Below are 14516 nucleotides of genomic sequence, written 5' to 3' on the forward strand. Positions count from 1 at the left end.
CTTGTGTGAGCTGTTTTATTATCTTTTCAATCACTCTGGAAAATGAGGAAAGAGGTGGGAGGAAGGGCAAATAGAGATCATTTCCCTGGTTTTCCTGTCCTCTCCAGGGCTGAGCCTCCAGCAGCTTGTGGCAGGAGCTGGGCCTGCCTCAGGAAGAATCCTGCTTCGTGCTCTCAGAAGAAGGGGGTCTGAGTGCCCCAGGTATGTGGGGGTGCAAACGGTAGCCGTTCCTGTTCTGACCTCTCGTTCTTCCTGGGACTGAGGACTGGCTGGGCCAGCTGCTAGGGGGCCGAAGGAGGAGGTGCCCAGGACACTCAGTTGTAGTGTCCCCTTGAGATGTCAGATGGAGACACAAGCACCCGGCATGGGACCTCTAGCAGAGAAGGGGGGAGAGAGGCTATTCAAAGAGCGCCATCTTTGCCCCCACCCTTCTTTCCATACTGACTTCTTGGCAAGTCCAGATCCTTCTGAGCTGGTCCCCACTGTACTGGGGGTTAGGAGGCCTAAGGCCCACCTGGAGGTACCCCAGGTACCCCACGCGGTGGGTGGCCCGCGATGGGTGGCACCCATGGCTGCCCCAGCCCCTCTCACGGCCCACGTGGGGGTTCCAGTTTAACATCCCAACAGAGCTGGGTCCATTGCTAGGGCATTTAATCCCCTTCAGGCCAGGCTCCTCTGTGGTCATCCACGGGTCCTCAGTGCCTGATACAGAACCAGCGCTGTGAGACCACCCCCAGCTTCCCAGGCAGGATCATTGCTCCTGGCAGAGAAGAGTTCTGTTATCTCCCTCCAATACAAACATCCAGTTCACACCTTTGCATCCCCACCGGCCTCTCCGAAGGTGGTCTCTGTGAGGCCTTATTCATCTTTATCCCTGCCTTTGCATCCTGTCTGGCACGTGGCAGGGAAATGCTCTAGTGGCTGCCAAGCAAATGTCCACACACTCAAGAATGATGACCTGCTGTGTTATCAGCCAGACACAACCAGTGAGGATGGCAAACAACCCTCCCCCAAATCACACACTCTGTCTGCTGCTTTCCCTCTGCCCCAGCTTCTCTGGCCACTTCTAACTTGAACCTTAAATTCCCTTCAGGTGAAAGTGAGGTGGTATAAAGAAAAAAAAAAGTATCGTGTCATGCACACCAACGAAACAATAGATACTCTCAAATTGTGCCTGGTTGTACATGATCTTCACCCCTGCTCCCCACGGGGACAGGCGACAGAGGAGCAGGCGCTCATATCTGTAATGATGGCAGTTAGGTTCACGCATCAGACACTGAGCGACTTGACTGGGTCTAGGAGGGGATCCTTGCAGAAAGGTGGTGGGGCAGGCATCACTATGGAGACTTCCTGCCCACCTTGAGCCTCCAAGTTCGGAGAGGTGAGGAGTTGGGGTGGGGGGGGGCTCCACAAACTGATCGCCATGGGTAACCAGATTCAGGAGCCTCCACTTAGCCCCGAGCTGGGCCCAGGACTCCCTCCAGACCAAAGGAAGAAGAAAAAATGATGCCTGCTCATTTGTCCCATCTCTGCTGCCCTCAGTGGAGGACGGACTCTGCTTCCCTGGCTGCGCTGAAATACTCCACACAGCAAGTGTTCACACAGACACACCACAGGTTGCCACGCATGCTGACATGCTCACGGGCTCACCTGTGCGTGCCCCGCAAAACACATACACACACAACACACAAGCACACACACAACACACAGGCGCACACACACTCTCCAGCTCAATTTGACCCCACACAAACCATTTGCTCTCTGGCCTGTATTTGCGCATCTCCTAAATACATAGACCTCAGACTGAGTGGCTCCGAGCATGACCTTGCAGCCAGCTGCCTGGATTCAAATCCTGACTACCGGTTAGCAGCTGGTTACCCAGGGCTAAAGACTTGCTCACCTGTAAGATGGGGGCTGCGTGTTCACAGTGCTGTTTGTTATGAGGAATACACAGGCATGACTCTTGTCATTAGAATTATTACAAGGATAGTTATCCTTCCAGCTTTGGTGATTCTCAGGGACCCGCTACATACAAGACACAGACACCCACCATGTGCACTCACAGGCATGTGCACATGTGTGCACACGCGACACAACAATGTGTGCTCTTGAGCTAAGCTGACATAGAAACGTGCACACGCAGTCCAGAATGTTAAGCAGCCCCACCTCTGTGTGCTGTGGGGAAACCAAGGCCCACGTACACCTACCAGCCCCTCCTCCGGCTAGGAAACACATGCAACTTACAGCTCGCTGGGATGGGCAGTGCCCACCTTCATTACAAATAGGACTTGAGGGGGTCTCCCTGGTGGCGCAGGGGTTAAAGACAGCGCTTATCAAGCTACTGCCAGCCACTACAGCACGAGTTTGATCCCCAGCTGGCCAGGGAGCTACCCACATGGCGCAGCAGACCTCTCCTGTCTCGCCCGCTGCCCCCCTCAGCAGTGTATTTCAGTACATTTTCCTCTTCTGCTCCCCACTCTATCTGGTGAATCCTCTCACCACCCCCACCTCTGGTGTACATACACCCCAGTTCTTGTATGCATAAATTAATAAATCTTAACCCCCCCAAAAAAAAATACAGGACCTGAGTCCAAGGCTGACTAGAACAGGTGCCCACTCCCTCAAATTTCTCCCCTCATCTGCTTGGCCAGAATTCCCCAATGTGAGGAAGACTCCCAGGACATGGCGGGAATGTGAAGTAAGAAATACATCTCAGACAGCTCTGCCCCCTCACTCCGAGCCCCGAATGGCCCACGCTCACAGGGAAGGAACCTGGGCCTCCTGACCTTCATTCTGGGCTTTCTCCACCCCAGAGCAGCGCCGTCCATCTCCTTTGCCAGACAGCACTCCCTGTGGGCACAGCCTCGGAATGGAAGATCTCTGGTGCCTCTGGTCCCTGGCATCCCCAGGAAGTATGAATGGTGGGTGTGAATGAGTGCATGAGAGGGGAGTGAGGGAGCCCCAAACAGTCATGCTCCTTCTGTTTTTTACCAGGTTGCTGGTCCTGGGGGAATGATGTCCAGGCTAGCCCACACCCTGCCACAGTGGAGCCTCTGACTTCTTGGTGGGGGATCAGGGTCCCTACTTTTTAATCCCCAATTTTCCAGAGTCCAGGGCAAGGCCAGATCTCTGCTCAAAGCCATCCTCCAGGGTGCCCACAAGCTCCTGGGTTGGGTGTCCCAATCTGAGCACACAGCAGGACTGGCCTCAGCAGTTCCCAAAGCTACATGGGTGGCTGCCCCAGCAGGGAACCAAGGGGAATGCCACACAGCCTCTGAGCTCCCCAGCATTGCCTCTTTGACTCACCTCAGTACCTCTGAGGGAATGTGGACCCCTCTGAGCACCCAGGGCAAGAGCTGGCACCCACTTACTCTCTGTCCCCCACAAAGAAGCCAGCCAGTCCAGTGGCCTTCTGCCTATTCAAATACCCCAAACTTACCCGAAGAAAATAACCAAAATACTATAATACAATGCTGCAGACTCTCAGCCCAGTATTCACCATTCAGCCACCATCTGGCTGCCCTCCAGCCTTGTCCCTCAGTCCTCTCATATGAGAAGGTGGCACTGCAGCCCGACCGGGTCCTCCCAGAGCCCTTGACACCCACTTCTGTGCCCAATCTAGGCTCCCTCCCACCCTGGCCCTATTTCTCTCCCTTTTGGGTTGTCTATCTTGGCACGGGCGCACCTCCTGCATGGAGCCTGCCCGGATCTCAGGAACCACCCCCTCCGTGCCGCCCTCACCCACTTAGCCGCTTCTCTCCCTCTCCTTAGATGCTCCTCCCATGTTCTACCCTCTTCCCTAGTCTTCCTGGAAGGCCCTCTTCCCTCTCATCCTTCGGATGGATGTGCGGATGTCCCAGCTCGCCCTCACCCTTGGCTCTCCCCATCCCCACACATCACCTCCTCCTGTAGCTTCCAAGACCCCCAAATCCATATCCTCAGCCAAGATCTTTCTCCATGTGGACATCCCACAGATGCAGTAAGATTGTCGTGTCCAAATCTAAGTCCCTTCAAAACCACTCAGTGACAGCACTGCCATCTACCCAGAATGCTGAGTACAGTCGAGACTGCCCTCTACTGTCACAGCCCCCTCAGGCCTTGTCCCAACACCTCTTGGTTCCATCCACCACGCCCCCCTTCCACATCCCCCTGGGGTCCAAGCCAGCCGAGCACTCTCCCGTGGCACCTGCCATGTGGCCCTCCTACTTCTAGTTTTGTGCCCCTTCCGTCCATTTCAACATAGCAGCCCAAGATAATCATTCAGAAATACTATGGTAATCACATCGCACCCATTTCAAAGCCCTTGGACCCACCCCACGGCCTCCCCTGCGACAATGTGCAAGCAGTACAGGCGGCTGACTGCCGCCTCTCAGCCCTTGCACACTCTGTCCCCATGGCCTGGAAGGCCTCTCCCCTGCTTTGTCATCTGGCTAACATGCCCATAATGCAAGGCTCACCCCAGAACTTGGAGTGCACTTCCTCTGGGAAGCCTTGCCTGTCCCCAAGCATAGTTTCAGACCCCCAGACCTCCCGCCCTCCATCACAGCCCTACAACTGTGGGGTGGCTTGTCGGTGGTCCTGTGGAGCACTTGGGGAGCACTGCAGGCCTACATGCCAGGACTGTGGGCATCCAAGGGTGGGGAGTGGGGTGCAAGCCCAGCCTTACCTGTCTCTGTGGGCCTGTGGGATCTGACTCTCTCCGTCGAGGGCGGGGTCCCGAGTGCAGGGGCGAGTGGGAAGGGCTGCCGGGCGTAGGGGGCTGCGATGTCTCTGACCTGCCCTCAGCCTGGCTCAGCTGGGGTGGCGGGGGCTGGGATGGCATCTGCCTCAGGTCCTCCTCGGCCAGGGTCTGCATGCTGCGTCCCCGGGGCCGGACGGAGTGCTCTGGCCCTGGCCGCCGCCGCTCCTCGCCCTCCTCGGGCAGCGGCCGAAGTTCCTCAGGCTCCTCATCTGTGGTGCCCGACGTGCTGGGCTCGGCCCCCGGGGGGAAATCCTTAAGCTCCGTCTCCTTGTCAATGATGACCCACTCCTTGCTGTCAAAGTCTTCCTCCTCAGCCAGTGGCACCGAGCGGAAGGCGTTGCTCAGAGCCTCCTGCTCCACGGAGGCTGACACATCCATGCGGCCGCTGGCCTGCCGGTCAGCGTGGCCTGTGTCCACTGACAGCATCTGAGCTGGCTGCGAGGAGCAGGCCTGGCGCGAAGGTGAGCCGGGCAGATCCATTCGCGACCTGCAAAGCCAGCCCACATGGGACTTAGTGCCCGGCCTCTCTGGACCCCGGAGGCTCCCAGCAAGTGACAGGGGTGCTGTTTGTGATGCCTGGAACCTCCTGAACACAACATGCCTTCCGCTCTGGCCCCATGGGTCAGGCCCCTCCCAGCTGTTGCCTCCCGGCTGTCACCCTCCTGCCCCATGCCCTGTGAAGACTCATTCATTCATTCAACAGTTTTTTTTCCCTCCTAAGGTTTATAAAGAATACTGGGCTATTTGTGTTTTTTTTTTTTTTTTAACAATGATTACCATTTTGTCATATTTTCTTACATAACTTCAGATGTTATTTTAAAGAACTAAAATATAACAGAGTTGAAAGTCTATAACCCAGCCCCAAACCCTTCCCCAGCTAGACTTACCCAGGCGGCATTAACCTTTAGTCTTTTCATGGCAAGTCAATTCGCCCAGCATCCTTTAGTGAGTGGCCTATACTTTCTGCACGTATGTGCACGCACACACACAGAGTTTTTATTACTATTGATTTAAAATATGTCCTGCTATACCTCAAGGCAAATTTCTCATTATTGTCCTTAAAAGACGACTTACTTTTTCTTTGTTCTTTTCAACACCCATTTTTTGAGTGCTTACCATGTTCCAGGAATACGAGCATGCAGAAACTAAAATCTGGCTTCTAGGACCAAGGAACGCTCTTGTCTGGACAAAGATTAAGGGGAACTTAATTTTCCTAAAGCCAACTTGATGCTGCCCATCCAGAGCTCACACCCCTCAGAGGCCCCCGCCCCCTCCCCCTCCCCCCCGCTTCATGCAGGCAACCACACCACCGGTCCTTGAGTGTGCACATGGTTTTTCTGGCCTCCTCACCCCACCAAGGCCAGCCTGGATGGTTTCACCACCCCCAACAAACTCAAGTGGCTCCCCATCCCCAAGACAAAGTCCACATTCCTTAGTTTGCCACTGGAGGACCCTGGAGTGCCAGGCTGAACCCCTGTTTCCCCATTCCCCCTTAAAAGACCCATCTCAGAGGGCCTCCCCTGGGTTGAGCGCTGGGCTGCAAAGCTGCCTGCAGCCTCTGCAGCACCGGTTCAATCCCCGGCCGCCGGGGAGGGTCCCACACGGCACGCAGACCTCTCCTGCCATGCCCACTGCTCCCCTCAGCAGTGTATTTCATCAGTCTGCCTGTTCTGTTCCCCGCTCTGGCTCTGGTGAATTCTCTCACCCTCCCACACTTCTTCTGACTGTCCCCAGTGCTTGTATAAATAAATAAACAAATTAAAAAAAATTAAAAAAAAAGAAAAAGACCCATCTCAGATTCACTTTTCTCCAAATTGCCTAGGAGCTCACAGCCCTTCCCTTCTGCCCTTTGCTGTCAGACCAGTTCAGGTGTCACCACCACCTGTAGGGAGCCTTTCCCAGTTTGCACTCCTCAGCACTCCCAAGCTCCGGTCTGTTTACATATCTGCAGTGAGCTCTGCCAGGCTGGGTCCCATCTGACTTTTTACCTCTGAGGCACTGATCCTACCTTGGGACATCTCCTTTGTTGTTATCAAACTGCTGTGAATCTTGCATTCCTTCCAGAGGCTTTTAACAGAGGGGGTCAGGGTACCAGCCCCCAGGTGAGGGGCCTGGCTTTAGAATGTGACACAGGAAGAGCTGTCCTTCCCCCAAAGCCGGGATGTCCCCAGGGAGAAGAGCAGAGGCTGAGCTCCAGGCCTGTGCATATCCTCACCCACCTGCTAAGGCCGGGTCAGCTTTCATTGTCCCCCAGATTCATGTCTGAGGGGCTGCAGAGCAGCGTCTCCTGTGAAGCACTCTCCTGCCCGCCTGCTTGGCGCCTGCTGACTCGACTCTATATGGCATTTTTATTGATTTGTTAATAAGGTTTAAAATAAAAACAGCCATGCAGGAGGTCACCCCAGGGTCTTATATTTATACTCCCACCTGAGTGGCTATGTCACTTCCTTTGTTTTGATGGATGAGGAGGAGAGAGGGTGCCAGAGGAAGAGCTTGAAGTCCAGGTGGGGGAGAGTGTGAATGACAGAGAGGGGAAGTGGGCAATCCTAATCTCTTCTGCTTCATACTGTCTGATGGGATCGAGCGCACCAGTGCCCAAATCCTTGCGTTTTGCCTATGAGATCCTGAATCTTCCCTTCCAGAAAAATCTCCCCTTTCCTCACCATCACTGTATCAAGGATTTACTCTGAGCCAAACTAGTCTGCTCTTCAGGACTATCTTTGTCCAGGGAATTTCCTCCCTCTCTCCTCCACTCATATCCTTTCCATCCCCGTTTCCAAAACCCCATTTCCAAAACCCGCCAGGCTACCATGAATGAAAATGTGGTCTGCAGTCCCAGCCTTTGTGAGTGTGTGTGAGGACTGTCAGCTTCCCGAGGACAGGGCCCACACCCCACTATCCTGGGGTGGCTGCAGGGCCTGGTGTTGGGCTCCCCCATCTCAGGTGTCTCCACACCCCAAAGCAGCACTATGAGTGTCCCAGGGTGGAGTGCACACTGGGACAGAAGCCACTTGAGGGACTGTGGCTGAGGCGGGCCATAAGGATCTCCTGAATGGGTGTGGAAAAGGACCCCTCCCCCAGGACTGGTTCTCAGAAAGAGACCCTTTTCTGGGGCAGAGAAGGTCTCTTGTCTGCTGTGGGGTGAAGCACCACCCAGAACGAGGCAGGGACTCTCTCAGGGTCCTCTCCCACCTAAGGGTGTCCCACTCCGGCCCTGGTCCCTGTCAGCTATCTACCACCCAAGGTCAACAGGCCACCGTCTCATCCCAAAGACTTTAAACTTTCCCCCTCCCACAAATCAACCTCCCTTTCACCTCCTTAACATTCAGATCCATTGGCTCTAAACCCCAAATTTGGCCCCCTTCTTGAGCTGAGCAGTTAGTTCCCTGAACTTATCTCCTAGGCCCCTCTCTCAAAACGAAAGGAGCCTGGTCAGCTGCTCTGAAGCATCTGTAACCAGTCTCAGGAAAGAGGTTCTGGAAGCATGCCCACATTCAACTCATCCCTCCCCTCCTCTGGGCTGGAGGCCCAGCCGGAGACCCCTCCTGCAGCCTGCCCTCACCCCCCACCCCTTGTTGGGAGGAGCAGGACTCTGTGTCCCTTATCCTCTCCACAGGCCCTGTCACTGACTAGCCAAATCCGACCCCAGGCCCAGATATGATCCTCTCAATACTTCAGGGTCCCCCCACCTCCACCTCACATCTGACCTTTCCTCCAGACCAGCCACGTGATGGTCAGCCCCCCACGCCCACCCCCAGACCCACCTCCTCTCATGCAGCTCCACTCGGCCATCTGCTGTGGAGAGCCTCTCCGACTCAGGGCTGTTGACCCTCCGGTAGCGCAGAGAACGAACTGGGGTTGTTGGGGAGTCTGGGGGGGCACGGACCGGGGAGCTGGGGACCCCCACACCTCGGTTCTGCTCTTCTTCCACCACACAGGGGGTCTGCAGAAGAGGGGGACTTCCATGAGCCGGGGCGACAAGGGGCTGCGAGTCAGGCAGCTTACTCAGGGGGAAGGGGACAGAGGGAGCCAAAGCACAGGGAAGCAGTGATCCCCGACGGGGTGAGGCCAGGGTGGTGGAGGGACCAGGAGACAGGCATGCGGACACATGGGGACAGGGGGCTCAGGTAGGATGTGGAGGAGGCCCAAGGGCTGGGAAGTGGGCAGAGGAGGGGAAGGACCCCCACAGCCGTCTCCCTGGTTGTAGTTACTTTGCCAATGTTGATCCGGAGTTTGTTCCGGTTGACATCCGTCTCCTCCCAGACTTCACCCTCGGGACCCCCGGTGTGGGGGGCCAGGTGGGGGCCAGGGCCCAGCCCCTCAGGAGGCCGGCTGGGCAGGATTGGGGGTGCATTCTCCTGGTCACTCAGGTGCTCGCCCTGCAGCACATCCTCGGTGTTCTCCCGGAGCAGGTCCCCGGGCACTGGCGTCACATTGACAACCCTGGAGGGACCAGGAGGGGACCATAGGCAAGGCTGGCAGGGGTGGCCTCTCTTCTCAAGACCGCCTCCTATCAGCATAGCCTCTGGAGACCACCTACCACCTGTGGGAGTGTCCCTAGGTCTGTCACCATCCCTGACTCGCAAGCCTCAGAGACCAGACCATCCTAGAGGGCTGCCAGGAGACACGGCTGCCCAGGATGGCACACCAACACCGGGCTCTCTTTATTTAGGTGGTTCCGCTGCTTCTGGGCCCAGGTCAAAGGTGGAGACATAATCAAATTTTCTGAAGCTGGAGAACCCCATATTGAACGCCAAGAACAGGAGAGAAGAGCACTGGCTTTGTGGTGACAGTTCCAGGCTGGAGCTGTCTGACCCCTCACCCGCCACCACCCCACTCACCCAAACATGGCTGCCGTCTGCCGGGTGTTCTGCTGGGGCGGCGTGGACGTGCTTGTGGACAGAAGGGCATCAGTGCCTGCCTTCTCCCAGTCGAAGGCCTCATTCTCCGCAATGCCCCGCTCCTTCATGCTGTTCTCAAACACTGACATGATCAACTGCAGGGGGTAGGGTGGCAGGAGGACAGAGAGGTGACCTGGGGTCTAGCCAGGAGGAGCGAGCAGTTGCGGGGATTGCAGGAGGAAGACGGGGAACAGGGTTGGGCCAAGAGGGGGCATTGGAAGGAGAAGGGCATATTGATTTTACGTGAAAACATGCAAGTGATATGCAAATAAGTATGCAAATTATCACCTTGGTTTAAGCCCCACTGGCTGGATACAGGTCCTTTGAGATTGGTTCTCTGATTTCAAAATCCCATCCTCCTAGGGACTGCCATTTCACTATCTGCCATTTTCACAATCTTAGCTGAAACACTGGCAGCCCTGAACTGGCAGTTTCTCAAAACCACCACCTGGGGTCACGCCTCTGCACGTCACTAATGTCTACCTGTAATGACATTCCTGCTGGTCCTCTCCTCTCTGAAGCCTTCCCTGACCCCCACCACACAGCTCCCAAAGTTGAGCACAGTGCATTGGTCTGAGATGTTCACTTACCTATCTGCTAATTCTGCATCTCTAGCACAGACTGTGTTCACAGCTATGTGGCTGGGTGACCCCACAGGACTGAGATAGGACTGGGGGGCATGGCCTCCTACTGTCTGAGTTCTGCCAGCAACCAGCACGCTAGGCTCAGGAGGTGGCAGGCAATTGTAGACCTTCTGAGGTCTCCAGACAGTTCCAGTTCTGGCGCAGCTGTCCCCGGAAAGCAGGGTGAGTCCTCTCTCCTAGCAGGACCCACTTCACCAAGAGCCCGTTGTGTGCCCGGCATGGTCTTTTCTCCCCATGGTGCGTGGCACTGTGCCTGGCATACAGTGGCTCCTGGGCAGAACACTGCTGACACCCATTGTCGTCTCCCCCATCTCTGATGTCAGTGGGGCCCACAGGGGTGGTGATGGTGGCTTGGAAGGGGCACTGAACTCGGAGACGTGCCTGCTCTGCTCCCAACCATGCTCCTTGGCCTGGGTGTCTATGGAACAGGGACAATCACCCCACTTGGCCTCCTGCAGAGTCTGGTGTAAAGTACTTGAAAGCACTCGGCTTCATTGATTGTTAACCACTAAAATAGCAACATAAGGAAGACTCATTATCACCAAGTTTGTTTTGAAGCTTACATGAGTTAATGATTAAAGAGCACTGAGAAGAGGGTAAGGGCATGGTAAAGCTTAGCTGTGATTACTGTTTACAAGAGGGCAAAATGTGGTTTCCTGCAACTGGAAGTTGGGGGCAGGGGGGGGGGGGGGACAGGTGCTCAGAGCCAAGCCGGTGGGCGTGCAGGGCGTTGGCAGGATGAGTGCTTGGCTGCTGGAGACGGTCACCCATGCAGGAGCAGGGTGGCAGGTCCCCACCTGGTAATCAGGCTTGGTGAAGTAGTCGAGGCTGGCAATGTGATCCAGGAAGAGGTGGAACTCGGAGGGCATGTGCTTCAGCAGCATCCGGTGCTCGTACTTCTCTTTGATCATCCCTACCTGCTCCTGGAGGCAAGAGGCCACGGGGAGATGGAGCCCCAGCTGCCCCCCTGCCCCCTCCGCCCCCTCAAACCTAGCTAACAGAGCTCACCTTGTCCTTGATCTTCCTCCAGGGCAGCTGACCCACTGCAAACTCCACCAGCATGTAGAAGAGGGACCATAGATCATCGTGGCGACCCATCTCCTGGGGAGGGAAGGGGTGGAGGAGGCGGTCAACCGAAGCTCTAGGTCCTTGCCTGGGAGTGGGGGACTGACCCCTCACTGAGGGACATGAGTCAGGGAGGCCTGACACCCAGGACTTATTGGCAGAGTGGGTTCTAAGGCCATGGTTCTATCCCTGGGCCTCCAACACACATGGCATCCCACAGTCAACTTCTGTTTGTGTTTTCTCACTTCACAGAAGTCTGTGATGGGAACAGAAAGGAGGGGAGTCCCCCCAAAATAGGGAAGACAGTGAAGTCAAGGAGAGACCATAGCAAAGTTTTCCAGCCAGGATGTCTAGAGGCAGCTTCCAGCACCTGCCCTGCTTCTCCCCCTACCTCGACACCAGCTGCCTGCCTGACTCTCTCCCTCAGCAGCATACTCTGTTCCTGTGCCTATTCTATCCTCTGACTGGACTCTGCCACTCACCCGGTTCTTGTGGGCATTGACCGAGGCATAGCGAACAGTCCCTCGAAACCCGGCCACATTCCGAGGCTGCAGAGGAGAGAACAGCACCAGAAGCTCGTCCCCTGTCCCCACCTGGCCCAATCCCTGCCCTGCAGACCCAGCCTGAAGCTACCTGCTTTAACCCTGACCCAGCTCTCCCCTCCATCCCCAGGTCACAGCCCCCATTCACCCCCACAACTGGGCTAGTCAGGCCTCCCCCGCCCACATTGGCCCTTGACCAGAGTGGGGCTGTGGCACCTACCAAGAGCCCAGGCTAAGGGAGAGAGGGGGCAGGCTGAGTGGGGACCCTGGGCCGGGTGGTATGGATCCTGAGCATAAGGCTAGGCCTGCTTAGGCAGCTGAAAGAAAAACTGGTAAGGGGTTCCCAGGTCAGGGGCGGGCAGGACAGGGTACTCACAGGCCGAACGTCCCCTGTGGTGTTGGTGTACTGCCGTGCCAGCCCGAAGTCCAACATGTAGCACTTTCTGTAGGTGGAGGGCAGCCTGCCCATGGCAAAATTTGACTGCGGGCAAACAGTAGGTATGAGTGGTGGGGGCTTCAACCCCACTGGGCCCTCTTCAAGGGGTACCAAGAAACAGCTCTGCTGAGGGCCCCTCAGTCCTACATACAGAAGAGTAAAGCCTCAACGTGTGCTGCAGTTCAATGGTGCTTCAACTGTGGGGAAGGTGTGACTCTCCTCACTTTATATTTCTCATTTCTTTAAATTTATTTTTTTTCCCCACCACCATCCCTTATATCCCTTTCCCCTGCTTTCTTAATGTCAGAGCTCTCTCGTGTCTGCTGTTTTTTTTGTAAGTATCATATATATATATATATATATATTTTTTTTTTTAAGATTTATTTTTATTTATGCATAGAAGAACCAGGGTACAGGATGCGGGTGTGTGAGAGGATTCACCAGAGACAGAGTGGGGAACAGAACAGGAGGACCTACTGAAATACTGCTGAGGGGAGCAGTGGGCGAGACAGGAGAGGTCTGCTGTGCCATGTGGGTAGCTCTCTGGCACTGGGGATCGAACTCATGCTGTAGTGGCTGGTGATAGCTTGATAATGCTGAGACTTTAACCCCTGCACCACCAGGGAGGCCCCCTGTAATTATTTTATATTTTTGAATGGTTCACTATGAAAATGTCCAATATTTGTTTTTATTGTTCTGACTTTCTTTACCACACACAGTTGTCTCAAATCCCTCCATTTTGCTGAAAATGGCTGCCCTTCATCTTTCCTATGGCTGAATAGCATGTCACGGAAGGACAGACAGACCCACGTCTTCTTGATCCAATAGTCCATCAATGGACATGTAAGCTTCCATTCCTAGGTATTGTCAATAATGCTGCTGTGAGCATTATGGAATATATTTTTTTCTGTGTTGATGGTTTCATAGTCTGTGGATAGATGCCCCGGAGTGGGATTGCTTTGTTGTATAGTATTTCCATTTTCCATTTTTTTAAAAAAAAATATTTATTTATTTATACAAACACTGGGTACAGTCAGAAGTGCGGAGGGTGAGAGAATTCACCAGAGCCAGAGCGGGGAGCAGAGCAGGCAGAAGGACCGAAGTACACTGCTGAGGGGAGCAGCGGGCGGCAGGAGAGGTCTGCGCGCCATGTGGGACCCTCCTCCAGTGGCCGGGGAGCAGCCGGGGATGGAGCCGGCACTGCAGAGGCCGCGGCCAGCTTCACAACCCAGCGCTCAACTGCTTCGCCACCAGGGAGGCCCGCCATTTTTCATTTTTTAAGGTAAATCCAGATCAGTTTCCATAGCAGCTGCACCAGTTTACATTCCCACCAACAGGGTGGTAGGGTTCACTTTCTCCCCATTCTCTCCAGCACTTGTTGGGGTCTTTTTCACATGTGCCATTCTCAGGGGTGTGAGATGGCATTGCGTTGCTGTTTTAACCCGAGCCTCCCTTACTGTAAGCAATACTGAACATTTTTTATACATCTGTTGAATTTCTGGATATCCTCTTTGGTGAACTACCTATTCATATCTGCCCGTATTTATTAATTGGGTTTTTTATTGTTGAATAATGTGAGTTTTTTTAAGTATTGTATATTAATCCCTTGTTGATTATATTTTGTGTGAGTATTTTCTCCCATTCATAGAGTAATTTTTTATCTTCTTGTATTTCCTCTATGAAAGTTTTTAAACTTGAGGTAATTTCAATTATTTATTTTGCTTTTAGCTCCCTTGCCAAAGGGGAGTCACATTTTTTTTTTTAAGATTTATTTATTTGTTTATACAAGCACTGGGTACAGTCAGAAGCGCGGGAGGGTGAGAGAATTCACCAGAGACAGAGTGGGGAACAGAACAGGCAGACTGACGAAATACACTGCTGAGGGGAGCAGCGGGCAAGGCAGGAGAGGTCTGCGCGCCATGTGGGACCCTCGCTGGTGGCCGGGGATTGAACGGGTGTTGCAGAGGCTGCGGCCAGCTTCACAGCCCAGCACTCAACTGCTGCGCCACCAGGGGAGGCCTGGAGTCTCCTTATTTTATGATGAGGAAACTGAAGGTCAAAGAGTTCGGTGGCTTCTCCAAGATCATAGTGACAGCTCAGCCAGAGTTTGAACCACAGTCTCTCTGGCTCTTTATCCTGGAACTCCCCGACTACTATGTAGTGTGGCTTAGTGTAATGTCTGCTCCA

At 54.5% G+C, this 14516-nt stretch overlaps 1 protein-coding gene across 1 annotated transcript in view; it reads right to left on the reverse strand.

Annotated features, from left to right (window-relative positions):
* The window catches only part of TTBK1 (tau tubulin kinase 1), a gene marked incomplete at its 3' end in the record, with an annotated part of 37032 nt that overhangs the window by 15520 nt on the left and 6996 nt on the right, over nt 1-14516 (reverse strand). The window contains exons 5-12 of the mRNA XM_084227919.1: nt 12270-12374; nt 11834-11899; nt 11295-11387; nt 11084-11209; nt 9583-9737; nt 8953-9184; nt 8506-8684; nt 4667-5228 (exon numbers count right to left, since the gene is read on the reverse strand). Coding sequence (XP_084084045.1) covers nt 4667-5228; nt 8506-8684; nt 8953-9184; nt 9583-9737; nt 11084-11209; nt 11295-11387; nt 11834-11899; nt 12270-12374 — 1518 coding nt within the window. The remainder of the gene's footprint in view (nt 1-4666; nt 5229-8505; nt 8685-8952; nt 9185-9582; nt 9738-11083; nt 11210-11294; nt 11388-11833; nt 11900-12269; nt 12375-14516) is intronic.

Source organism: Talpa europaea (genome assembly GCF_964194135.1).
Source record: "Talpa europaea genome assembly, chromosome: 2".
Taxonomy (NCBI): domain Eukaryota; kingdom Metazoa; phylum Chordata; class Mammalia; order Eulipotyphla; family Talpidae; genus Talpa; species Talpa europaea.